Source organism: Sander vitreus, unplaced genomic scaffold (genome assembly GCF_031162955.1).
Source record: "Sander vitreus isolate 19-12246 unplaced genomic scaffold, sanVit1 ctg518_0, whole genome shotgun sequence".
Lineage (NCBI taxonomy): Eukaryota > Metazoa > Chordata > Actinopteri > Perciformes > Percidae > Sander > Sander vitreus.
The window spans coordinates 6,002-33,848 of record NW_027595619.1 but is presented as its reverse complement, the minus strand read 5'-3'; the positions used below and the strand labels follow the sequence as shown (position 1 = coordinate 33,848).

General features: G+C 41.2%; 2 protein-coding genes across 2 annotated transcripts; both read right to left on the bottom strand.

The window, feature by feature from the left end:
* On the bottom strand, nucleotides 1–27,842 carry LOC144514267 (uncharacterized). Its single transcript, XM_078245453.1, is given in 12 exon segments — nucleotides 1–299; nucleotides 938–2,651; nucleotides 2,654–2,740; nucleotides 2,877–3,084; nucleotides 3,237–3,315; nucleotides 3,889–4,056; nucleotides 4,460–4,636; nucleotides 15,806–15,858; nucleotides 22,713–22,942; nucleotides 25,872–26,233; nucleotides 26,235–27,456; nucleotides 27,593–27,842. Coding segments are annotated over 12 exon segments (4,728 nt in total). The 5' UTR covers nucleotides 27,828–27,842; the 3' UTR covers nucleotides 1–106.
* LOC144514266 (ribonuclease inhibitor-like) lies at nucleotides 15,482–20,747 on the bottom strand. Its single transcript, XM_078245451.1, has 4 exons — nucleotides 20,561–20,747; nucleotides 18,742–20,469; nucleotides 18,185–18,358; nucleotides 15,482–17,863 (listed from the first exon to the last, which is right to left on the bottom strand). The coding sequence occupies exons 2-4, from the start codon at nucleotides 19,047–19,049 to the stop codon at nucleotides 17,677–17,679; spliced, it is 669 nt and encodes a 222-aa protein (XP_078101577.1). The 5' UTR covers nucleotides 19,050–20,469; nucleotides 20,561–20,747; the 3' UTR covers nucleotides 15,482–17,676.
* Nucleotides 27,843–27,847: the final 5 nt, after the last annotated feature.

Here is a 27,847-nt window from a genome sequence, read left to right as displayed (position 1 = left end):
AGAGTAAATCAAAATTAATTAATTAATCAGAATAAAATACTTTGGAAACATTCACATTTTTTTTATGTTTCCAAAGTATTATTCAGTACTGTTTTTTTTGAAAAGATTATTGTTGTTGATCTGACCTGAGAGTCTCCAGTGTGCAGTGTGGACTCTTCAGTCCAACAGAGATCAGCTTCCCTCCTGAATCCTGCAGGTCGTTGTTACTCAGGTCCAGCTCTCTCAGACTAGAGGACTGGGAGCTGAGAACTGAGGACAGAGCTTCACAGCTTCTCTCTGACAGGTTACAGCCACTCAGTCTGGAGAGACAACAGGAAGGAAACAAGTTATTTATATTTAACTCCTGTTGAAAGATAGAAGAGTATTGGTAATGCTAACGCTAGCATGCTACCTCGTTCTCAATAGCAAAACACTGCTACAACACACACAAGTTCACCATCATCTACAAAAGAACTTCTTCCATGTGCGCCCTCATTTAGAAGAAGTCTCCCAGCTAATCCTGCCTTGTAACTGACTGAAGGTGGAGAAACAGCCTTTCTTTTACTGTCTATGGAGCTAGCTAGCTGACATGATCTACATCTGAGCTACTGAGCATGTGCGAGTGCAATCAAAGATAGTACAGAAGAAGAAGAAGAAAAGAGGTCTCACTCTGTAGCTAAAACAGAGACCAGCTGAAAGAGGATCTGCAGCAGTGAGAGAGAGCTGTGCAGTACAACAACAATATGGTGTTTTTTGAAAATGAAACCATGTAAACCTATTCTGGTACAACCTTAAAATACAATTATGAACCTGAAAATGAGCATAATATGGGCGCTTTAAATATCTGCTGCTCTACTCTAAACAAGTTGGAAACATGATAATTAATCGTGACTGAATTAAGCAATATTACACGAGAGGGTTTGATTTAACGTCATTATGATGAATAAATCACACTTACAGAGCTTTTTTGGAGGCTTTGACCACTGGCAGCAGCCTCAGAAGAGCCTCCTCTGAAGCAGAGTATTTCTTCAGGTCAAACACGTCCAGATTGTTTTCTGATGACAGTAAGATGAAGACCAGAGCTGACCACTGAGCAGGAGACAGTTTATCTGTGGAGAGACTTCCTGAACTCAGGGACTTTTGGATCTCCTCCACTAGAGAACAATCATTCAGTTCATTCAGACAGTGGAACAGATTGATGCTTCTCTCTGAAGACAGCTCCTCACTGAACTTCTTCTTGATGTACTCGACTGTTTCCTGATTGGTCTCTGAGGTACTTCCTGTCTGTGTCATCAGACCTCGTAGGAGACTCTGATTAGTCTGCAGTGAAAGACCCAGGAGGAAGCGGAGGAACAAGTCCATGTGTCCATTTGGACTCTCTAAGGCCTTGTCCACAGCACTCTGATGGAGACATTTTAGTTCAGGTTTGAGTCTGAAGACTTTAAGCAGCCAGGAGGTTGTTTGTTCTTCTGACAGCAGATTGACTCCAGAGTTGATGAATGTCAGATGAACATGAAGAGCAGCCAGGAACTCCTGAACACTCAGATGGATGAAGCAGAACACCTTGTCCTGGTACAGTCCACTCTCCTCTTTAAATATCTGTGTGAACACTCCTGAGTAAACTGAGGCTGCTCTGATATTGATGCCACACTCTGTCAGGTCAGATTCATAGAAGATCAGGTTGCCTTTCTGCAGCTGCTCAAAAGCCAGTTTTCCCAGAGACTCGACCATCTTCTTTGTCTCTTTATTCCAGTTTGAATCGGTCCCAGCTCCTCCACCGTATTTTATGTTCTTTACTTTGGACTGAACCACCAGGAAATGGATGTACATCTCAGTCAGGGTCTTGGGCAGCTCTCCTCCCTCTCTGATCTTCAACATGTCCTCCAGAACTGTAGCAGTGATCCAGCAGAAGACTGGGATGTGGCACATGATGTGGAGGCTTCGTGATGTCTTGATGTGGGAGAAGATTGTGTCGGCCTGCTTCTTGTCTCTGTATCTCTTCCTGAAGAACTCCTCCTTCTGTGGGTCAGTAAACCCTCTGACCTCTGTCACCATGTCAACACACTCAGGAGGGATCTGATTGGCTGCTGCAGGTCGTGTGGTTATCCAGAGGCGAGCAGAGGGAAGCAGTTTCCCCCTGATGAGGTTTGTCAGCAGCACACCCACTGAGGTGGACTTTGTAACATCAGTCAGGATCTCAGTGGTGTGGAAGTCCAGAGGAAGTCGACACTCATCCAGACCGTCAAAGATAAACACAACCTGGAACTCTTCGAACCTGCAGATTCCTGCTTCTTTGGTTTCACTGAAGAAGTGATCAACAAGTTCCACCAAGCTGTACTTTTTCTCTTTCAGCACGTTCAGCTCTCTGAAAGTGAATGGAAATGTGAACTGGATGTCCTTGTTGGCTTTGCCTTCAGCCCAGTCCAGAGTGAACTTCTGTGTTAAGACTGTTTTCTCGATGCCAGCCACTCCCTTAGTCATCACTGTTCTGATTGGTTCCTCTCTTCCAGGTGGGGCTTTAAAGATGTCTTCTTGTCTGATTATTGTTTCTGGTCTGTTTGGTTTTCTGGACGCTGTTTCAATCTGTCTGACCTCATGTTCATCATTGACCTCTGCAGTCCCTCCCTCCATGATGTAGATCTCTGTGAACATCTGATGCAGAAGGGTTGGTTTCCTGCTTTAGCAATCCCCTCAAACACACACTGGAACTTCTTGTTTAGTTTAGTCTTGAGTTTACGTTTACCAACTCCAGCAGAGCTTCCTGAATGAATACATAATAAAAAAGCTCATTAAGTAATTTTGTAAAGAAAACAGGAACATACTTTGATCCTTCTCTGGAGACATTAGTAAATGTCCCATTAGTCCAGTAAGTTAAATCTTTAGAGAAATCCTCTTACTGCGCTGCAGACAGTCAGCCAGCTCCTCCTGCTTCATTCTCCTCAGGAAGTGCAGTGTGATCCTCAGAAATGCCTCTCTGCTGCTGCTCTGCTCTTCATCCTCACCCTCCCTCTGACTCTCTGAGCATTCTGGGTAATCTGGATTCAGAACCTTCTGGATCTTCTTCAGCTCGTTCTTCACAAAAGTGACGATGTTCTCCTCCAGCAGCTGGAACAGAATATTATATGACTGACACAATCAAACTGAAATCATTGAAGATACTTGTTGGACAGACTGACAATCCACTGGTCTGAAAAGTGCAGCATGGAGATGATTGTGAACAGAATATATGTAAAAGTAGTTGTTGTACATGTACAGACCATAAATATGGAGTCCAGGTGTGTTTGATGCTGCTGGGCAGACTGACCACTGGGAACCTCTGAGCTCTCCTGGTCCACTCTGTGGAGGAATCAGAAGAATTAGCTCACATCATGTCTGTCCACACAGAGACAAACACAAGATAAAGGTCCTGTGACTTAAAGTGTTGATTACAACACAGAATCAGATGGTTTCCCCTGACATGAAAGTGTTGGTGGTGCTGCTGACCCCAAAGTGAATCAACAGAAAGAACTAAGAAGTAAACAAGGGCTACAACATGGTTGGCCTAAAGGTCTCCTGAAGCAGCAGACTGGTATCATGATGCCAGGAGGTCTCCAGCTTCTGTGGTCATGGAGCCAAACATTTGTAGGTAGAAGGAGTTTGGGGAGTATCTGGTCATGAATCCACTCACTGAAACTTGGCCTTTAATTAATTAATAACAGAGTACGTAATTAATTAGATAAAAAATGTTAATCGATTGACAGCCCTAATTTAAATATAATATTTTAAAATGTTTGAGTAACAAAGGAAATTATTTTGCAAAAATATTCTCATTTCAGTCATCAGCTACAATAATTTCTTTCCACAAAATTACAAAAATCCACTTTATTTGAAGGAGTGTGCATGATTATTATAATATTATTAACAGATTACCTCTTTTCAGCAGAGGGTTGTTGACCTTTAAAGGTAATAAAGCGACCATCATTTGACCAGTCGCTCTTAAAGGACACACAGCTGGGTTCAGGTTCAGGTTCAGGTTCAGGTTCAGGTCCAGGTCCAGGTTCAGGTTCAGGTTCAGGAGACTCTGGTCTCTTCTGGGTCCTGGTAGAAAAACACATTTATTGAGGGTCACATGTTCAGTTAAAGTCTCCGTGCATAAAATATAATATTAATTAATGAATATGTCTGTAGGCCTAATTATTAACAATTAAATGCCAATAATGCTTTACTTTCTGTCCAGAAATCAATAACAATATCTTTTGAAATCAGAATTAAAAAAAATCTAAATATCATATTTCTAAATGTTGTCTAAACAGAAAGATATTTTGAGTGATACAGGAAATTATTTTACAAAAATATTCTCATTTCAGTCATCAGCTACAATAATTACAAAAAAAAGCACTTAATTTGAAGGAGTGTGCATGAGACGGACACAAAACAACCCAGACGGACGTAGTTCCATCCAATGAGACTCGTTCCAGTTTGCTGGATGTTCACAACTCACCTCAATCTTCTTCTTAACATTTCATTTTCCCTTTCCATTGCAGTTCTCTCCTTCTGCCATTCAGGTCTCTCCATCAATCCTCTCTCCTCCATTTCAAGTAGCCTCTCCTCCATTTCTATTCTCCTCTCCCTTACAGGTCTTTTCTTAAAGTAGCGGTGGCTCCATGGACCGGTGACTCTTCATGGACAGACAGCTGGGTTCAGGTTCAGGTTCAGCAGGGTCTGGTCTCTGATTGGTCCTGTTAGAAAGAGAGGAAGACCACTTTTTAATCTCCAGAAACAGAAGCTGCTGGAGAAACTAGAAGCTATCAAGCAGAAAATAAAGTCTGAAGCTCTTCACTGAATGATTTCGGCTCTCTGCTCATCCTGCTCTGTCATTCATTATCTTTCTGGGAGAACAGGAACATTGGAAAGACTCCAGGACTAATGTCATCTTTCTGTCCTCTAATGGAGACAAGACTCCATTATTACAATCAATCTCCCTCTGCATCCTCCTCCACACATCACTACAACAGTAACAGAGGCATTTAGGTCACTACATTTTATTCTGAAAGGTCCCAGAGGAAACAGTAGAGTCCTGTTGTGTCTGACTTTACGCTGGTGGAGACGACGGTTTGTTTTCTGACAGCAGGAGAAAGGAAATAACTAGTCACATCATATCAGGCCAGGGGCTTAAAGTTGGCCCCTCCTACTTCCTCCCCTCCTACTTCCTCCCCTCCTACTTCCTCTCCTCCTACTTCCTCCCTCCTACTTCCTCCCTCCTACTTCCTCCCTCCTACTTCCTCCCTCCTACTTCCTCCCTCCTACTTCCTCCCTCCTACTTCCTCCCTCCTACTTCCTCCCTCCTACTTCCTCCCTCCTACTTCCTCCCCCCTTGCTCAGACCCCACCCATCTTCAAACTCGGCCTTCATTTAGATCTCAGCTACACAGCTGTAAAGTTTCCTGACTGCAGCCTCACGGTTGTGACAGACAGACGTATGAACACCTGGCAAAGTATTTCAAACCTCCTCTGTAGTAGTTCATGTTACAACATGGAGATTTATCTTCAACACAAGAGTCGTCCAAACTTTCTCAGGAAATAAGAAGTTTCACTCTTCTGACGGCGCTTTGCTACAGCGGCTTTACTGAAATGCTGTAAAGAATCTTGTGAAGACAAATGCCGTTTGCAAAAAAAACGTAATGCAACACAAATAATGTGCTGGGATGTAAGAGCATAGATAGGTGACGTTAGTGATATGAGGACGGATAAGGTTATGTAGCCTAGGCTACATAACTGATCGACTGGGAAGAAATATATTACCGCTCAAATAGGAAGTTATCTGGAAATTAAAATGTCGGGGTTCAATATCATCTCCCGATATATAACACCCTGCGAAGTAAAGCAGCTTCTTCATCAGCAGGATCGTCGACAAAAGGAAATGCCATGTTTTGAGAAATAAAACGTTTTATAGTCTGCCTAACGACTATGGTTAATGGTTATGGTTATGGTTAATAAACCAACATAATTATTTTTTATTCATGCAGGTAACAAACTGCACTAAAATGCGCCTGATTCAGACTGAATGAATGAATGAGGAAATGAAAGAGGGCTGTGTCAGAGGGAGGAGACTGAGAGAAACTCGAGGTTTCTTGAAGAAAACCTGCTCCCAACCAGGTTAGGTTCACAGAGTCAGTTACTAAGTTCCCTCTCTTTCTGAAACAGAAAACCCAGTTTCCCTCATCTCAGGGTTAACTAACTCAGAGTTTTCACTAAACCTGCTTTCTGAAATAGGGCCCTGGCCTCTGTTATGTTTATTGTATCCTGTGGTCTGTGTATATTTTGTTGCGTATAGTTCTGTTCCCTGTTTTATTTTGATAGTCTGTTTCCTGTCTTGTCATGTCTAGTTTTACTTCCTGTGTGATTGTCTATGTGTTCCACCTGTTCCCCAGCCCTGGTGTCACCTGTCCCGTGTTTGCTCGTTATTATTTTTATATTTTTATATAGTTTAATTATTATTATTTAGCCCCTGTGTTTCCTTTGTCTGTTGTGAGATCGTTTTGTGTCCTTGCCCTGTTAGTTTGTGTGTGTTCATGTGTTTTTTTCCCTGTGTCAGCTCGGTAGTTCCTGTTTTTTTTGTGTACTTCTCTGTTTTTTGGATTCCCTTTTACCTCTTTTGGAAATGTCTTTTGCCTGTTGAAGCCTCAGGATTCCCTTGGTTTATTTTTGTGTTTTTGTTCAATAAACCCTCGTGTCCAACCTTCTGCCTGCCCTCTCCCTGCGTTTGGGTCCACATCCTGTGCCAATAGTACCAGGCAAAGTATTTCAAACCTCCTCTGTAGTAGTTCATGTTACAACATGGAGATTTATCTTCAACACAAGAGTCGTCCAAACTTTCTCAGGAAATAAGAAGTGAAGTAGAAACATTATATTTAACATCACAGAGCCAGAAACTAACCCTGAAGAGACCAAAGACTAACGTGTTGTTAACGTATCAAACAGCAACTTACAGTTAAACACACACACACACACACACACACACACACACACACACAGCCTTTAAATGAGTTCAAACACTTTCATTATGTTCAACTTTCTCTGAAACAAAACAGAATTTAAACGAGTGCAAACATGTATGATGTTAATTTTTATATAAATAAATGTATATATATATATATATATATATATATATATATATATATATATATATATATATATATATTTTAAACGTTACAGACGAGTTGAAATTACCTTCAGCTGGAGCTTCACACGAAGAGAAAAAGCTGCGACACAAACTCTGGGAACTCTGGGAAGTGAAAGTAAACTTTAAACAGGAAACAAGAAGAAACGCCCAGAGAGGGACAGCACCAAACTAACCTAAAGTCCCCAGTTTGTGTTCATCTCTGAGCTGGTGGTGACGTCATGGCGTCCTCTGGTGGACATCAGCAGGAACTACAAGCAGAGCTCCACCAAACATATTCACACATTAAAACATGTTTACAGATTTATTAGTTTAACTTCTATGTTTTTATCTTACACACTCACCCCACTTCATAAATTACACTTTAATACATTTTATGTATTTATTTGGTAATTATATATCCCTTTATTTTAATCGTTTTTAATATATACACATACATTATTTAAATTATTTTTTTTTAAAACGTAATCATTTACACAGTGAATCTGAAAGATATGACATTTCTTCATGAATGATTTTCTGGCCTTTGATGTGATGTATTGATCCTCTAATGGATCAGTGTGAAGAATGTGGATGTAATGGAGATGTGAGAGTGTAATCTGTTCCTCTGAGATGAAGTGAAGGACTAAATGGTTGAATCCAAGCTGCAGCAGTGCTGCTGTGTGCTGTCATGGTGTTTGATCCAGAGAGAGCAGACAGACTCCAGGGTGCTAACAACGTTGTAGACATTGTCAGTATGTTCTACAAAGATATGAATAGATCGGTTATAATTCTAAAATATTTCTAATCAATAGAGGGTCAGGCAGGGGTGCCCTTTCTCCCCCCTTCTTATTTATTTCAGTCACCGAATTATTGTCGCTTAAAATTTATATCTGACAGTGCCCGGTTGGCTCAGTCGGTAGAGCAGGTGCACATATATAGAGGTCGCGGGTTCGTCTCCGCCCTGCGGCCCTTTGCTGGATGTCATTCCCCCTCTCTCCCTTCCATGTCTTCATCTGTCCTGTGTAAATAAAGGCCTAAAATGCCCGAAAAAAAGTATCTTAAAAAAAATGTACATCTGACAAAACTTTTGAAGGAATCTCAATATTTCGTAAGAAGTTAAAAATGTCCCAATTTGCAGATGACACTCCGTTTAAAAATGTACCGGGAAATGTTGTAGACCACCGGCCCTCGAGGGGCGGGGAGTCTGACCTTCTCAGCGCCACCTTTCCCTTTTCTTGTTTGGCTTTCCATCATTAGACTCACACACTGTCTCTAACGTTAGCGATAGACTTCCAAATGTGACGAGGACAAAAAGAGGTGTTGGATGGCCTTACGTCATAGCCCGACCGTACGGGTTGAGCAGAGGCTGCTCAGTTTGACGAGCGGCAGCACACCAGGCCGCCGGATGGTGTTGCTAACAACTTGCAATGTATAACTATTATCAGACCGGCCCTCGAAACACTACCAGCCCACCGGGAAAAGTCCTGACTCTCCCTGATTGCCACTCCGCTACTGAGGACAAGAACCAGTTATGTGACTCTATTAACTTGATAGACCAATTTCCCAAGGCTTCAGGTTTAAGATTTAATATGTCCAAATGTGAAATCTTATCTCTGCATAGTTGTGATGATTGTGTAATTGGATATATCCCAGTTAAGGATTCCGTTAAGTATCTGGGCATATTTATAACTAGAAATCTTATTGCTAGACAACATCTACATTTTTCAAGTAGAGTAAAAAAGACTAAACTATTTTTAACATCTGGCTTCAAAGGGATACATATTTTCTCCCACACCACTTCTCTCTCTTTTACAGCAACCGCTGTCTTGCTTTTTTAACAACATGCATGTTCAGACTCGCTGTTTTGTGCGCATGAGTATTTCCGCCGACCCGTTTGTTTGTGGTTGTTGCCATGGTGAATCGTAGTATCATGGCTCCATTCATGCTGCCTTTTTATTGTGGTGGTGCACGCGCTTGAACCTACTCTGAGTTGATTGAACCAACTCGTATCAGCTGTTCTGGAACCGGAAACTCTGAGTTTCCATCTCAGGGTAAATCAACATAAAGACATCAGGGTCAGACTCAGAGCTAGCTAGCTAGCGAGCAAGTTGAGCATCAAGCTAGGTGACGTAAATTGTGTGAGACGAGAGATTCACTGAGCGGTTTCACACTAAACTAAGTGGTCATATGACAAACCTACGTATAACTGAGACTTACTTTGGTTGAATAATTATCTTTTAAACTGATGAACATCATATGTGTAATACATGGCTCCATTCAAACGGCATCACAAAATAATGTAACTCTCCCCGTTCACTACCGTTCATATTTCTTCCAAATTAAGATCCCATGAGGTCCACCGGAAGGGGAGGGACTTCACCTCTCTATGAGTCACAGCTCCACCTGTCAGGAAGCAGGCAGGAAGGGCTGCAACAGGAGCAGATTTTCACAATAAAATGACATTTGACTGCTCTTGATGCTCCATTACTGACTGAAAGATTTTATGACTGTAGACGCTGACTACTCATTACACAAACTGAACATGTTTCCTAAAATATGAAATCCATCCCCCCCTCTGTCTTCTTTCCTCACTGGTACCAACAGTGAAGTCTTCAACACAAACATATTAATGTGGGAGGGAATCAAACCTCCAACAGACTCAATGAGACAGGTTCTCTGTCACATTGATGACATGTTACTGCAGTAAAAGTACTAATAGCACAGAGTGAAGTTACAGCAGCTGGCTGAGCAGATAACTAACGTGGAGAGAAAACAGACAGACTCTCTGCTCCCTGAACTCAACACAATATGAAAATGAAAAAGTGAAAGACTAACGTCCTCGACTGCTCTGATTGGAGGGTTTCTCACGCTGCAGCTCCACCTGGAAGACCTCTGGGACACCGAGACATCTTATCGTGTGTAAAAGTTAAACAGAAAGACCACAAACACCCTCACAGTAACTTTATTCTTTTATTGTGAAAAGAGACAGAACTCAAAACTAAACATGACACAAGTCAACGGCATTTCTACAATTTCATGATCACAGCTTCCATCTTTAAAGGACTGGAAGTGGAGGAAGTTTCATGAGGAATCTGTTCATTCATTCTGAATTATTTTATATTATTTATTTTGACCACTTTAACTGTATCTGTCTGCTGTTTGCTGCTGAGAAGGTAGTGTACAGTCACTTCATCAGAGATTGTCTGATGAAAACAGCTTCCTGCTGCTGGAATTGGGGTTTTCACATTGCACTTAGACATTTGACCCACTGTAAATTTGAAAAAATTAATAGTAATTGCTATTAGTAATATTAGCAAGGTTTAAATAAGTTTTGATTTCCATTACCTTTGATTAATAGCAATACATCGACTAATTATTGTCTTGAATTATGAGGTCAAAAGTATCCTTTAATCATACAGTAGCTACAAAATATTACACCAATGGCTGAACACAGTGCTCTTTGTCTTCTGTTATTTTGTTCTTGTGTATAACAGATAAATGCTGAATTCCAGCACATAACAACAATCCCACCTGAAACAACCTTCATGGCACAGTTGGACAGCCATTTACCCCAGCTGACATCGGTTTTCCAGACGAAGGGAGGTGTTTCTGGCCAGAAAGTAGCCACACATCTGGCAATCTTGCAAGAGGTAAACATGTGTATACATTGTAGTACAAAATATATACACTGTGGAGCAACTTCATGAAATGTACCTGTTTCGTACCATATGGAGCCTTTGAAGACTTCAAGAGCAGCCTTGATTATTTGTAATGGGGCAAGGTTCCTAAGTCCCGGCTCAAGAATAAAGGTGACCAGGCTGCTCTCTGTCTCGGGCCTTCCATGTATGCACATGGATGGGCAGGGAGGTGCTCTCCTGCCTTATGGCTTTCCACGTAGGCACTTGTCTGATTTTTGTTTGTCTTAATTCTGGTTCAACCATATAAAGCACTTTTGTAACTGTGTTTTGAAAAGTGCTGTATGTTATAAATACACATTTAAACACATACAGTATCTGTTCACACATTCACACAGCTGTTGAACACATACAGTATACCTACATATATATATATATATATATATATATATGTGTATATATATATGTCTACGTCTTCTATCAGTCTGTCTGTCTGTCTGTGTGTGTGCGTGTGTGTGTGTGTGTGTGTGTGTGTGTGTCTGTGTGCGTGTCTGTGTGTGTGTGCGTGTGTGTATGTGTGTGTATTTGTGTGTGTGTGTGGGTCTGTGTGTGTGTGCGTGTGTGTGTGTATATTTGTGTGTGTGTGTGGGTCTGTGTGTGTGTGTGCGTCAGCGTGCGTGCGTGCATGCGTGTGTGTGTGTGTGTGTGTCTGTGTGTGTGTGTGTGTGTGTGTGTGTACTGAGACTCAGAGGAACGATCAGACAGGAGTTTGAGTTATTTTATCATCCAACACAACCAGCTCAGGATCAACTACAACTCCCATGATGCTTAGACACAAAATAGCAACAATAACGTCAAAAAGAGCAACAAAACGCATTTCTACAATTTCATGATCACAGCTTCCATCTTTAAAGGACTGGAAGTGGAGGAAGTTTACAATGTTCACGAGGAATCTGTTCAATCATTCTGAATTATTTCATACAAAGTTCATTCATTAGTTCATAACAATAAGCTGAAATATTTCTGTAAGTGTGATCCTGTACAGACTCAACTGATCAGCAGTGAGAAACAGGAGGAGACTCTCCGTCCTACACAGGACACAGAGACACTGAGGAACCAGGAGACCAGAACCCAGAACCCAGGATAGAGAGGCTGAGTGAATGTGGTGTTGAAGGTGTGGAGGAGGATCAGTGAGTCAGAGGAGACTCTGTAGAAAGGACAGAGAGCCAGCAGGAACAGTCCACATACACTGCTACTCTTTACATCACTCTTACACAGCTTCATTCTGATCAAATGTAGAGTTGGAATTTACTCATTTCATATTTGGGCTGTCAATCAATTAAAATATTTAATTCAGTTTAATTTCCTTTAAAGTGTCCAATCATAACAGAGATTATCTCAGGACACTTTCCAGATAGAAGTCTAAGTCAGGATTTTATTTCATAGTATGCACAACAACCGCCCGCACTCTAAAGTATAGTAAAATATTACTATTATTATTATAACTAATTCTATTTTTTTCTATTTCTTATACTTTATGTATATTTTTCTCCTATGTCTACTTATTGTGTATTTGTGTTATTCTGATGTGTATTTTTTTTCTTCTTTTGAGCTGCTGTAGCACAGGAATTTCCCCAGTGTGGGATTAATAAAGTCTATCTTATCTTATCTTAACTTACCTTGAAGCTGTTTACTGCTCCAGAAATCAGCTGTTCTTATAATAGGCTATTTGATGTGTATGAGAGTGTTCCTAGCGTACTTTATCATATCATAATGACCAGGGGTCTCATTTATAAAACGTGGCGTACGCACAAAACGGGGCTGAAAATGTGCGTACTCCACTTCCCACGCAAAGGTTGTGATTTATAAAAAAACAAACTTAACGGGAGAATGTGCGGTCCTCCACGCAAACTCTGACCCATGCGTACTCACATTTTGGAGAAAAAAATTGGAATTGGCGACGCAGATGGTGAGGTGGTGAACTGAAGTCAGACTGCAGAAAGTAAATCTGAGAATAACGATTACTCATAATATTTTCAAGTATTGATGCCTTACGCACATTTTTTCACTCCATATCATCCACGTTACCATGAAGATTAAATCCAGCAGGGTTATTTGCGCTTGTACTGAGTGATAATTGTTCCATAAACACCTCCAACTCAAACCTCAAATAAAACTTTGTTCTTAATGTTTAATCTGCGCTGTCTCGCCGTCACATTGTCCGCTACTGAGTGCAGGAGGAGAAGATGGCCCCAGTGCATGGAAGACAGGTTAGCATCATTAGATAATGGCAGAACACAGTGTAAATAACTAAATATCTGTCTTTAATACTGTGCATATGTCATCAAATGTCAAAGTCTGGAAATACAGCCGTTAAGCTCTCGCGCAATCGTTACCCTTAATGTCCTCGTTATCAGTCCGAACTTTAATACTGTTTTTGACAAAACCTGCATGAAGAAAAGTGTGTTTGCCTATTACACTTTCTTTTGTCTTCAAATTGTATCTAGGGGTGGAGGATACCACTAGTTGATGCTGTGGTGGCAAGGTGTTAACAATCACAAATTGTTGTAAACATATAAATACTGTGGTGACCCCATGCGTAATGCTGCATGATGGCACTGCTGGCACTGCAGGAGGATTACGCCAATGGAAGAAACAGGAGAAAAAAGAGACTTCAGGGACCATGACAATGACTGGCTAATATGCCAATTTAGATTCCTTAAAGCTGAGTTCTTGGATCTATGTACTGAATTGGGTCCAGTAGAGAGGGCAACGTACCGGAGCCGTGCCATCCCAGTCCATCCTGGTCCAAATACAGGTCCTTGCCACTCTGGGGGCAACCGGCTGTTTCCAGAGGGAAATGTCAGACAGCTAAGTATTTTTTTAAATAAATATTATATATAATCTTCAACTTTATCACTAAGCCTTCTTTGGATATAATATATAGTTCTGTTAAATCTTATTATATATGTCTGGTATATCAAAGCTGTCCCCGAGTGCCGTAATTCCTGCCATTTTGGACGTATTATTAATACATGTAGTTATAGATCAGGTTTTCCTACACTGTGCAAGAACAGGCCAAAATTATAATTCAATTTGCAGCAATTCCTGAACGTCTGAGAAGTTTTTTGCTTTTTCTCCACCAGTCATCATGATTTGGTGTAACAACTGCCAGTGTCATTCATATACTGATCAGCATTCACAAGGTGCTTTGCATTGACTATTTATGGTTAAAAAATGGGCGTGTACAGGGCGGGATAAGAGGCTGATTCACGTACGCACACTTGTAGGTAATCTCTGATTTATAATGGGAACATTGCTTACAGGTGCGCGTACACACGGTTTTATGAATCTGACTTTTTTTTGGCGTACGCCATTTTGGGCTTTTGGGCTGTATGTACACTTATACTAAGGATGCTATGCACAGTTTAATGAATGAGAACCCCTGGTCATGAGAATGTTACTGAAACTAAATGTTGTTGTTTTATAGGATGGAGATGTCCGCTCTAGTTCTGATAAACTGATCTATAGGCTATATGAACGCTGTGATATTCAACCAAAGCTACATGAAAATAAAAAGCCCTACAGAGGGAAATTAATGAGATATGTTATAGAGTACAAATAACAGTGTGTGCCTATTACGTTTGGACATTTATGAATTCATGAATTAGACGTTTTACAAAGTTTATGACGTCACCCTGACTTAACAACTGGAGAAACAGCTTGACTTTAAAGGGAGTCTTCGTCCATTGAAGAGAGAGCGACAGAAACATATGAGACGTAGCTGAAACAGACAGTATGACACTAATTTGTGCTTTTAATATAAAAAACTATTTGGCGAGAGAGAGAGAGAGAGAGAGAGAGAGAGAGAGAGAGAGAGACAGAGAGAGAGACATAGAGAGAGAGAGGGAGAGAGAAAGAGCTCAACCTGGAATACACTGCAACAGGATCTAAAACTGCTGGGGGGTTTTAAACTCATTTTAAGGCTACTGGAAAAAAAACATCTTCAGAATCCTGTTCTTCTTTTTAGTACTTTAGTGTTTTAAGTCTTCTTGGCACTTTAGTTTAAATATTGTACAGTACATATTGTGTATACCATTGTAATCTGTTTGTCTGTCTGTAACTGATGTTGTGTAATGTCCTTAACAGGTCTCTCTTGAGAATGAGATCCAGTGTCTCAATGAGATTACCTGTATAAATAAAGGTTAAATAAAAAAATAAAGAAAGAAAGAGAAAGAGAGAGAGAGAGAGAAAGAGAGAGACAGAGAGCTGATGTGAGCATGTACGAAGATGTGAATAACCTGATTTATCTGTGTGCCATGTAGCATCATATCCTGAATATGATCAAAAACAGGATAATCCTCATAACTGGAATATTCATCTCCATGTAAACACATATGATACAAACAACATGCTAGATCCGTGGGTTCAGCGATAGCAGAGTCCATAGCAACCAGCAGTTAACCTACGGCAGTGGTGGCCGTGTATTTTACACCTGGGCCTTCAGTACTATCCTACAGCAGTTACATCACCTTTGAATAACCTCACCATGACACTAGGACATTAGCGTGTGGTATAACATGATTTAACACAAGGCTCAACACCTAGAGACACCTCATACACTACTGCAGAGACATGAACACACGCTGACTGAAGCCATCAATTTCACGCAGTATGACAGAATGCTGCACCACATATAGTCAAAATGAATCAAATTACCAAAGAAACCAAAAAAAACACAACACCCAGTTATATTTACTCATACAATGACCACAAAGAAATCAAAAACACATAACACAATCAGCGATCAATAGGCCTCCCCACAAATTCCAGCCAAGCACTGGGGGTTTAACACACGTGTCACCATACACACATGGCTTCTTACACTGCTCAAATCTTTAACACCTAAAGCAAGCAGTAATAGCTAGTAAAATCATTTCACTAATTTTTTTTTAAAATGTAAACGAACTTGCAGCATAAACAAGATTGAAAATACATATTTTCATTATTTTAGGCGTTTAATTATGAAAATATAATTTTCTGTTTCTTACAATCTCTTGGCCAGCAGAGAAGGCCTTGCTGGCCCTGACGGCCCACCTCTGATCTACAGATTGAGTCATAACAATGAATATTCTGATTAATAGCGGATGGTGAACTAAGGTATGAATAATGAGGAAAATATAACTGAACATAGCAGACAGCAGAATAGACTATGTGCACATTTACACATTGTTATCAATTATCATCACTCTCACACACACATATATATTGTGTTTGCACCACAGGGACTAGGAAACAGCGTTTTGACGGACCTTTTAACCTTAGAGTCGGTAGTCTCCCAGCACAAAAGGAACTTAGAGAAATAATTGGTCCAGACGTGAGTGTAGGTCTCCAATCAATCACATGAGCCATGCAGCATCGGCAACTGACATTTTAAACCTCTAGCTAACTAGTCTGCCGAAAGTGTAATGCTTCATCCACACAATCTTCTCACAGCGTGCCCCAAGGTTCAATCCTTGGCCCCCTTTTATTTTTTGTTTATATTAATTACATGCCAGCTGCGGTGAAATACAAGATGCTTTTATATGCTGATGACTCTGCATTACTGGGTGCTGGGGATGATATCAGTGAGCTTGAGAATACTCTAGGTAAAGAATTAAATAGTGTTAACAAGTGGCTTATTGACAACAGGCTTTCAATACATCTGGGAAAAAACTGAGTCCATTTTATTTGGAACAAAAAGAAAGTTGTCTAGAACAAATGCACTTAAGGTTACATGTAATGGCACTGAAATAGTTTGTCAGAAAAGTGTTACATACCTGGGGTTAACATTAGAGCAGTCATTAACCTGTAAATCTATTGCTGACAAAATATTATCCAAATTTGCCGGTAAACTGAAATTCCTGTATCGCAGGACAAGGCATCTAGATTATTCTATCAAGAAATTACTGGTTGTATCATTGAGTCAATGTCATTTTGATTATGCATGTTCTGCTTGGTACTGTGGATTATCAGTTAAACTTAAAAACAGACTGCAAGTGATGCAAAATAATGTTATCCGCTACCTGTTAAATGCACCCCCTCGGACTCATATTAGTAGAGATGCTTTTAAAAGGGTAGGGTTGCTGCCAGTACATGTTAGATTGGAGCACTTAAAGTTGAATCTGTGTATGTATAATTTCATAAATGGTTCTGCTCCCAAATATCTACATTGCCGTATAAAAATGGTTCATACACAGCATAATCACAACACTAGGGCCAGTGTCCGTTCTTGTAAAGTGCCCAGAGTCAACAATGCAGCTAGAAGTTCTTTTTTTTTTACACAGGTGTAACATTGTGGAATAATCTTCCGCTTTCCCTCAAAAGTGTAAATACCAGAGGGGCTTTTAGACACAAGATTAAGGATTTTTTATGGAATAGAGTAGCTAATATTGTTTAATTAGAATAGACTGATTATTTTATGTGATTTATGATTCTCTGATTTTGGAATGCTTTTAAATATTGTATGATCTGTATTATATGTTGTTGTCTTTGACCTGAAATAGGTCTTCCTGATGTGTTGCATGTTTTAACACCAAGGACCATGTTGGAAATAAGTGTTTACGCTTTAATATGCTATCCTTTGGATTATGTTGCTTGTTAAATCCAAAACAAACCAAACCAAACAAACCAAACCAAGCATAGAAAGCACATTGCTTTGTGCTAAGCTAGGCTAAACCTGTCCTGGACCTTTCTGTGTGGAATTTAAATTGATTTGATCCCGGGAAAGAGGAAAAAAAGGATGTTTCTTCAAACCACTGACAGTTCATTTAACATACATATATCTGACCAAACTACATCAATTATTAACAACAGGGAGATATTCTTGTAGTTCCTGGAGATGTTCTTCTTTACACCTTCCTACACAAATATCTCCTTTTTGTTAATCAGTGTACATGAGCATGTCCATTGTCCAGAGAGGATCCTCCAGTCCCGCTGCCAGTAGCTTCACTTCTGAGTCTCCTGGATGATTGTAGCTCAGGTCCAGCTCTCTCAGATGGGAGGGGTTTGAGCTCAGAGCTGAGACCAGAGAAGTACAGCCTTCCTCTGAGATCAGACAACCTGACAGACTGCAAACACACAGAACAACACACAGGAACCCTCTGTCAACACATGGAGCTGTGTTTGTTTTATATTTGTTTGTTGTCCAGGTACATTTTGGTCCAGATTTAGAATACACCTTCAAAATCATCTGTTCTATTATTGAACAACAAAAGTGAACAACGAAAAATCCTCATGGAAAGAAACTCTGAGTCTAGAAATTAATAATTATATAATTAATAACTACTGCCCAAGTTTATTGTATCAGCAGACACAAAGCAGCTGTTTTATCAACTAAAGTTAGTCAGATTTTAAATGGTCATCAGTTGAATGGGTTAATGAATCCTGACCTGAAAATCTCCAGTGTGCAGTGTGGACTCTTCAGTCCATCAGAAATCAGCTTCCCTCCTGAATCCTGCAGGTTGTTGTTATTCAGGTCCAGCTCTCTCAGACTAGAGGACTGGGAGCTGAGAACTGAGGACAGAGCTTCGCAGCGTCTCTCTGACAGGGTACAGACACTCAGTCTGGAGAGACAACAAGAAACAAGACAACAAGAAAATGTCTGTTTAATTGTTGAGTCTAGACTTTTGGTATATTAAGTATATTAAATCCCTTTTCAGTTTAAATCCTGTTTTATTCTAAACAAGTTGTAGATAACTAATCAAGATTGAATCAGGAATCAAAGTCATGCTATTAAAATATAAAGGATTTCTAGAACTCAGCCACAGTTCATATTTCATGCATTATGATGTGTGATTATAAATTTAAAAAAAGAAATACTTTGGAAACAAAGATTTTCAAAATTTGTAAAATGTTCGTCCTGACATGAAAAGGGCTGTTTAAATTAAATGAAGCTTAAAGTTTATAGAAATACCTCAAATTAAAGAAAATAGTAATTTGATCTGACCTGAGAGTCTCCAGTGTGCAGTGTGGACTCTTCAGTCCATCAGCGATAAGCTTTCCCCCTGAATCCTGCAGGTTGTTGTTACTCAGGTCCAGCTCTCTCAGAATAGAGGACTGGGAGCTGAGAACTGAGGACAGAGCTTCACAGCTTCTCTCTGACAGGTTACAGCCACTCAGTCTGGAGAGATGACAGCAAGGAAACAAGTCATTTATATTTAACTCCTGTTGAAAGATAGGAGAGTATTTAGTGATGAATAAATCACACTTACAGAGCTTTGTTGGAGGGATAGTAATGAAGAAGACAGATAACATTTGTTTTTAAATGTTAAGTCTGGTCTTTTGGTGATAGAGAATATAAAATCCATTTTCTAAACAAGTTAGAAACATAAAAACTACTTTTGACTGAATGAGGAGTAAAAAGACATCCAGTATTCAAATTCACATGAGATTTATTTTAAATGCCATAGCCATAGTTCATACTTTCTGATTTACGACATTTTATAAATAAGAACAAAATGCTTTGGAAACATTCAAAGATTTCTGAATTGCTAAATTTTAAATCCTGACATGAGAAGGGCAGTTTAAATTTAATAAAGCTTAAACTTTAGAGAAATGTCATATGAAGACAAGTAACGATTGTGTTCATATGTTGAGTCTGGACTTTTGGTGATACAGTATATGAAATCCTTTCTCAGCATGTTTAAATATCTGCTGCTCTACTCTAAACATATTGGAAACATGATAATTAATTGTGACTGAATTAAGCACTATTACATGAGAGGGTTTGATTTTTATATCATTATTGGCACGACGGTGAAGCAGTTAAGCATGTCTAAAGTGATGAAATGACGTTAAATCAAACCCTCTCGTGTAATAAAGCGCTTATACAACAACGGTTATCAACTAAATAAAAATTACAAACTGTGTTTATATTGTGGGGCAATTCACTCTCAAAATAAAGAAAAGGAACAAAGACCATTTGTTGTCCCTCCCTGTTAAAGGTTAGTCAGCCAGTCATCTTAAGCTAACGTTAGCTTTGTAATGGTAGAGATCGTGGAATTTTCCAAAACAAAACTACTGCACATATAAACATCAAACTGCTTAGCTAACTTCTTCTGGTTATAACTAAAATATCTAATATATATATATATATATATATATATATATATATTTTTATTTTTTTATTTTTTATTTTTCTAGTATACGTCCGCGAACTTCATTTTTGACGTGTCGGTGGCACAGCTGAGGTGATCCAAACAGCTGTGATCCAACAGCTGATATGATCTAACAGCTGATGTAATCCAAACTATTCCAGTAACAGTTAACTCCAGAGTGTAAAAGTGTTGTTTCATCCAATGAATCACTTCTCATCCTCTTCCAATCATTCATCAAAACTAAGTCCTCCATATTAATCAAAATTAACAACAAAACGATCTCTGGTATCAATATTGTAGGCTATTGTTACTGGGTTTTTTTTATACAGCCCTGGAAGTTACAATGTTTCCATGGAAATGGTGGAGTAATATTTTATGTGATGCACCAGGTGTGCTCAAATGGCTCTGGGTATGCTGTCATGCTGATTTGAGTAAGTTTTAAATCAGATATCAGCTTCCCTTCTGAATCCTGCAGGTCGTTGTTACTCAGGTCCACTTCTATCAGACTAGAGGACTGGGAGCTGAGAACTGAGGACAGAGCTTCACAGCTTCTCTCTGACAGGTTGCAGCCACTCAGTCTGGAGAGACAACAGGAAGGAAACAAGTTATTTATATTGAACTCCTGTTGAAAGGTATCAGAGTATTTAGTGATGAATAAATCCCACTTACAGAGCTTGGTTGGAGACTTTGACCACTGGCAGCAGCCTCAGAAGAGCCTCCTCTGAAGCAGAGTATTTCTTCAGGTGAAACACGCCCAGATCTTTTTCTTTATCTATTTTATTTTTTATTTTTTTCTTATCTTTACCAGAGCTGACCAATGAGCAGGAGACAGATTATAAGTGGAAAGACTTCCTGAGTTCAGAATGATAGAGAATTCATTTTTTATAAAGTCTTTTATTCATCTTATTCAACCTTTTATGCTCCCCATATTATTCAGCTTATTTCCTTGTAGCAATGTCTTAATATAATTTAACCTTAAGGCTCTCTATATGCACATTTAACAATCTATGCTTTCTATGCTTATTATACGCACAATACGATATATGTTTCTCTGAGTGTCAGCTGCTCTTCTCGGAGACAGTAAGTGTCTCACTGCAGCAAATCATGGGTTGTAAACATCTTTAGGGCCGAGGTCACTCAAAGTACATGTCCTCCAGGCGCCCGCGACTTTGCCCTGGTTCCCCTAGAATAGACAACACAAAAGCATTCCTATGTATCAACAACTGTGAATCTGTGTGTGTTTTGAATAAATACGACTCTCTTGCAGAGAAACATTTGAAGTTCCCTGAGAGCAATGCTGGAGAAAGGTTGCTCACGTAGCGTTCTTCCCCTTTGCAAATGTCTATTAACTGCTCATTGCCGTCTGAGTCTCGTTTTTCTTGCTTGACCGTTTTTGATTTAATGAGTTTAAGTGTCCTGAACCTGACATTTTCTTGTGCCGAAACCCGGGAGTCAACAGCTGAGGAGTCCAGCACCGCGCTCGATCAAGGCCTGAGAATCTGTCGACAGCCGTCCACCCCTTCGCGGGACGGGGCCCTAGGTTGGTCCGGCGCTGCCCTGCGCCCCTCGGTGACGACTCCCACGGTCAAGGAGCGAACAGACATGGGTGAGTGATGCAGTTTTGAGTTTCTGAGTGGGCACAGCGTCTACTGCAGAAAAAGTGCACAGTGGCCTGGGGCCAGTTATTGCTAGCTAAATTGAAAGTATCATTGATGTTTATTCTTACTGTCTGGGACTATTATTGAGTAATATTTCTGTTTGCCTGGGGCCAGATAAAAAGCTCATAGTAAGGCTATCATTGATGTTTATTTTCTGTCTGGGACAAAGCTAAGCAAATAACGGGGAAATATCATTTGATATTTTCTATCTGTCTGGGACAGAACCGAGCGACACAATTCTCCCCGAGCGGGGAGACGGTAGATGTGTTTTGAAGCCGTTCTGAATATTTTCAGAAGTCCGGCAGTTTCTTGCTTTCACTGATAGGGTAGATGTGTTTTGAAGCCGTTCTGAGTATTTTCAGAAGTCTGGCTGGGTGTTTTTGTGTTTCACTGATAATTGCTGTTTGTGTTTTGCTGAGTTTGCTGAGTTTGCTGAAGTTTGCTGTTGTGTGTTTTTGCTGTTTTGTTATGTTGTGTTGCTAAATAGCGGGTTATTGTATAATTTGTGGCTGGTTTGTTTTGTTTGTTAATTGTCTGAAAACAATACGGTTGTTGCTGCAAAGCGGGTTATTGTATTTGATTACTTTGTCTGAAACAATAAGGTTGTTGCGGCATAGCAGGTTATGTTATTTGATATTTGTCTTAAAGCAACAAGACTGTAGCTGCATAGCGGTTTAATTGTGGCTATTTGTGGGTTTTTTGGTTAGAAAAAGGAACACAGGTTGGTGCAGCGCAGTTGTTGTTTTTGTTTATTGTGGGATTTGTGAGTTGTGAAATAAAGGAAGAGAGATGGGTCAGAATCAGAGTGTCACCATTCCTAAAGATGTGAAATTCATGAAAAGAGCCTTCCCGGGGAAGCGTAGAATTTGTGAATGAATGGGTGAAAAAATATGGTTTTGATGGAAAGCTTAGGTTAGCTTCTGTGACTGGTTTACTAGAGCGATTGTATGTTGAGGAAAAAGTGACAGTCAAGGAGAAAAAGAGAAGGAGAATACAGCGTGAGCTGCATGCAGCAGGAATGTGGAAAGAGCAGGCAGTCAAAAGAGAGGCAGAGATTGAGAGAAAGAAAAGAGAGAAAGAATTAAAAAAGGGTCCAGTTGCAGAATTTACTAAGGCAGACAAAGGTCCAGATATAGAATGTGCTGTAGCGGCTCTAACAATACATCCAGATGATGAGACTGGACCACGAAGACGAAAAAAGCCCCCGCAACAGCCCCCACAGCCCCTCCTCCCTGCACCTCAGCCTGAGGAGGCACCCCCACCCACACCGAGTGTGGCACTCCCATCTGCACAGGATGATGACGAGACCGATGAAGAAGGGGAGGAGGAAGGTAGTGAAGAGGAGGAAGCGGTAGATGGAGCTGCAGGAGGACCGTCAAAGCCTGACACACCCCTGATGAACAGAACGAGGAGGGGGAAACAGAAGAAAAACAATGCATCTAAGTCCACTGTCAAATCAGAATCCTACCTGTCTCAAAAGAAGAGACTCTACCCTGACCTCAGCCCCCTCCGGCGCCCCCTATCGACCTATGATCCACTACCAGATCCAGAAGAACAACCTAGTCATAGTTTCCCCATGATGGAAGTGGAAAACCCCCACTACGGAGAAGGAGGAGACGCAGCCCGCACTATCAGAGTGTATCGCCCATGGACCAACACAGAAATGACCGAAGCATGTAAAGGGTTAGGAGACCCTACCAAAGAGGCCCAGGAATGGGTGACCAACTTCGATCAGTTAATGGCCTCATACCAATTGAATGGTTACGAAGCAACCAAAGCTCTGCAAATCTGTTTCGGACATAATTGGGCCAGAGTGAAAGGAAGTTACACTGGAAAGGACGGTGCTGGAGCATGGCTGCCAGCAGGAGACGGCAACTTGAGCCTACAGATTACAGGCGTAGGCCAAAGAGTCACTACAGTGTGGGTAAAGCGCCCAGACCACTCAAAAATCCACGCCACAAGGCAAGTTGACGGGGAAGACATCCATCAGTTCCGGGAAGACTGGAAGATGTTTTCAAAGCAAACAGCGGACTGGTGGATGACGGGAGTGCAGACGGGACGTACCAAAACCAGTTAAAACAACAACTCTTGGACAACATGAGACCTGCCTTAGCCGACTTTGTCAGAAAGTACCAGGTTGGTTGGAGGACTGCCACCCTGATTCAGTTAATGGAATGGGCAGCACACGCTCAGGAGGTCATAGCAAATAAAAAGAATAAAAACTCTGACACCCAACTGCAAGCTGTGGCCCAAGCTATGGTTAGCATGGCAAACTACCAAGGACCAAATAGAAAGGGCCAAGAGAAAGGTCAAAAGCCGAAACATAACCGCTGCTACAACTGCGATAAACCAGGCCATTTTGCTCGAGAATGTCCGGATCCACCAAAGAAAAAGAGAGGGAAACGACACTGTTCCTACCGGCCCCAGAGCGCAGGGTTGGTTGAACGAACGAACGGGACAGTAAAAAATAGGCTAAAGAAAACTATGGAACAGACAGGAAAGCCATGGCCAGAGTGTCTTCCCCTGGTAGAGTTGTACATGAGAATAACACCAAACTCGACAGGGCTGACGCCTTTTGAAATGGTTCATGGCAGGCCATTTGTGTTACCGTTGTGGGAGGGGGTCCCCTGGGCAGAGAAAAGTGATGACCCAGGGGCCCTCTTGGCAGAGTGGATGTGCAAAGTGTTTAGAGATAGGAGCGTTCAAAGTGCATGTAATCTGCCTATCTCTCCCTCCCTGTCTCCCCAGGTGCGGAGACTGCAACCAGGTGACCAAGTGCTGATAAAAGTGATAAAGAGGAAGTGCTGGTCATCACCAAAGTGGGAGGGGCCATACACTGTGCTCATCACCACGCCCACAGCAGTAAAGATCGCAGAACGATCCACGTGGATACACCAAAGTCATTGTAAAAAGATCATTCCATTCCCGCACCCCGACTAGACTGGAGATGGGACGGTATCAAAACCTTGTCCGCTGAAGAAACCATCTGTGACTATAGACTCTATACTCCAGCTATGGCTGCTCATAAGGGATGGGCCTTTTCTGTCCTGCTGGCCCTCTGCATGTCGCCGACAGCGGCCCAGTGGCCACAACAAAGGGACGGAAACCAGCACTCTGTGCCTCGTGGTGTGCTCAATGACGAGGCTATGTGGGACTACAAAGTGATTTACAATTCCTCTTACGATTTGAACTTATGGTATCGTTATGCTAAATACGTAGCCAGATTATCCCAGATAATGACAAAGATGCAGGAATTATTCAGCAAGCCATCCTCAATTTAACTGCCCTTAGAGATGCTGCTGAGGCAGATAATGTGGACAAAGGAGATTTCCTCTCCTGGTTGACTTCAGGACCATGGTATGGGTTATTGCTTAAAATTGTTACTCCCCTTGTGACAGTGCTGGTAATAATCTTCATAGTGCTAGGATGTGTAATGCCTTGTGTCCACACACTGATACAACGAACTATGTCTCAAGCATTGACCAACTATGCACATGTTCAATACCAACAGCTCTCTGCCACTACTGACCAGTATAAATGTGGCCCCATGCAAATCAATGATGTGTTAAACCACCTGTAAATAATGCCCTTTAAACTTATCTTGGCCAAAGAGCGATCGCTCCTATTGGAGGGTCGAGAAGGAATTTCCCCTTTCAACAGAAAGGTTTTCGCCTTCTCCTTGATGAGAGTACAACCTTCCTGTGAGTATATGTGATGATGTAATTATTAAAAACCATATTCTGGAGAGATAATTATTGATGTTTGTTAAATGTACAACAGGAGGGAAATGATAGAGAATTCATTTTTATAAAGTCTTTTATTCATCTTATTCAACCTTTTATGCTCCCCATATTATTCAGCTTATTTCCTTAATATAATTTAACCTTAAGGCTCTCTATATGCACATTTAACAATCTGCGTTTCTATGCTTATTATACGCACAATACGATATATGTTTCTCTGAGTGTCAGCTGCTCTTCTCGGAGACAGTAAGTGTCTCACTGCAGCAAATAATGGGTTGTAAACATCTTTAGGGCCGAGGTCACTACATGTCCTCCAGACGCCCGCACTTTGCCCTGGTTCCCCTAGAATAGACAACACAAAAGCATTCCTATGTATCAACAACTGTGAATCTGTGTGTGTTTTGAATAAATACGACTCTCTTGCAGAGAAACATTTGAAGTTCCCTGAGAACAATGCTGGAGAAAGGTTGCTCACGTGCGTTCTTCCCCTTTGCAAATGTCTATTAACTGCTCATTGCCGTCTGAGTCTCGTTTTCTTGCTTGACCGTCTTTGATTTAATAAGTTAAAGTGTCCTGAACCTGACAGAGAACAATCATTCAGTTCATTCAGATTGATACTTCTCTCTGCAGACAGATCCTCACTGATCTTCGTCTTGATGTATTCAACTGTTTTCTGACTGGTCTGTGAGCTACTTCCTGTCTGTGTCATCAGACCCCGTAGGAGATTCTGATTGGTCTGCAGTGAAAGACCCAGGAGGAAGCGGAGGAACAAGTCCAGGTGTCCATTTGGACTCTGTAAGGCTTTCTCCACAGCACTCTGATGGAGACGTTTTACTTTAGGTTTGACTCTGAAGGGATTAGGCCGCTGGGATTGTTCTTCTGACAGCAGGTTGACTCCAGAGTTGATGAATGTCAGATGAACATGAAGAGCAGCCAGAAACACTCCGATGGACGAAGCAGAACACCTTGTCCTGGTACAGTCCTCTCTCCTCTTTAAAGGTCTGTGTGAACACTCCTGAGTACACTGAGGCTGATCTGATATCGATGCCACACTCTGTCAGATCTAATTCATAGAAGATCAGGTTGCCTTTCTGCAGCTGCTCAAAAGCCAGTTTTCCCAGAGACTCAATCATATTCCTGGTCTCTGGACTCCAGTGTGGCTCTGTCTCTGAACCTTCATGATACTTGACGTTCTTCCGTTTGGATTGAACCACCAGGAAGTGGATGTACATCTCAGTCAGGGTCTTGGGCAGCTCTCCTCCCACTCTGGTCTTCAACACCTTCTCCAGAACTGTAGCAGTGATCCAGCAGAAGACTGGGATGTGGCACATGATGTGGAAGCTTCGTGATGTCTTGATGTGGGAGATGATTCTGTCGGCCTGCTTCTTGTCTCTGAATCTCTTCCTGAAGAACTCCTCCTTCTGTGGGTCAGTGAAACCTCTGATCTCTGTCACCATGTCAACACACTCAGGAGGGATCTGATTGGCTGCTGCAGGTCGTGTGGTTATCCAGAGGCGAGCAGAAGGAAGCAGTTTCCCCGTGATGAGGTTTGTCAGCAGTACACCCACTGAGTTGGACACTGTAACATCAGTCAGGATCTCAGTGTTGTGGAAGTCTAGAGGAAGTCGACACTCATCCAGACCGTCAAAGATGAACACAACCGGGAACTCTTCAAACCTGCAGATTCCTGCTTCTTTGGTTTCACTGAAGAAATGATGAACAAGTTCCACCAAGCTGTACATTTTCTCTTTCAGCACATTCAGCTCTCTGAAAGTGAATGGAAATGTGAACTGGATGTCCTGGTTGGCCTTGCATTCAGCCCAGTCCAGAGTGAACTTCTGTGTTAAGACTGTTTTCCCGATGCCAGCCACTCCCTTAGTCATCACTGTTCTGATTGGTTCATCTCTTCCAGGTGGGCCTTTAAAGATGTCTTCTCATCTGATTGTTGATTCTGGTCCGTGTGGTTTTCTGGACGCTGTTTCAATCCGCCTGACCTCATGTTCATCATTGACCTCTGCAGTCCCTCCCTCCACGATGTAGATCTCTGTGAACATCTGATGCAGGCGGGTTGGGTTTCCTGCTTTAGCAAACCCCTCAAACACACACTGGAACTTCTTGTTTAGGTTAGTCTTGAGTTTACGTTTACAAACTCCAGCAGAACTTCCTGAATGAATACATAATAAAAAAGCTCATTAAGTAATTTTGTAAAGAAAACAGGAACATATTTTGGTCCATCTCTGGAGAGATTAGTAAACGTCCCATTAGTCCAGCAAGTTAAATCTTTAGAGAAATCCTCTTACTACGCTGCAGACGGTCAGCCAGCTCCTCCTGCTTCATTCTTCTCAGCAAGTGCTGTGTGATCTTCAGAAATGCCTCTCTGCTGCTCCTCTGCTCTTCATCCTCACCGTCCAACACATCCTCATCCTCCCTCTGACTCTCTAAGCATTTTGGGTAATTTGGACTCAGAACCTTCTGGATTTTCTTCAGCTCGTTCTTCACAAAGGTGACAATGTTCTCCTCCAGCAGCTGCAACATAATATTATATGAATGACACA

What these genes read in the sequence shown, in the direction of transcription:
- LOC144514266 (XM_078245451.1), bottom strand. Translation starts at nt 19,049, where the DNA reads ATGTTATCTGTCTTCTTCATTACTATCCCTCCAACAAAGCTCTGTAAG. An exon ending in TGCACACTGGAGACTCTCAG is followed by an intron (nt 18,359 to 18,741) that starts GTCAGATCAAAT and finishes TTGTCTCTCCAG; the next exon opens with ACTGAGTGTCTGTACCCTGT. An exon ending in TGCACACTGGAGATTTTCAG is followed by an intron (nt 17,864 to 18,184) that starts GTCAGGATTCAT and finishes GTGTGTTTGCAG; the next exon opens with TCTGTCAGGTTGTCTGATCT.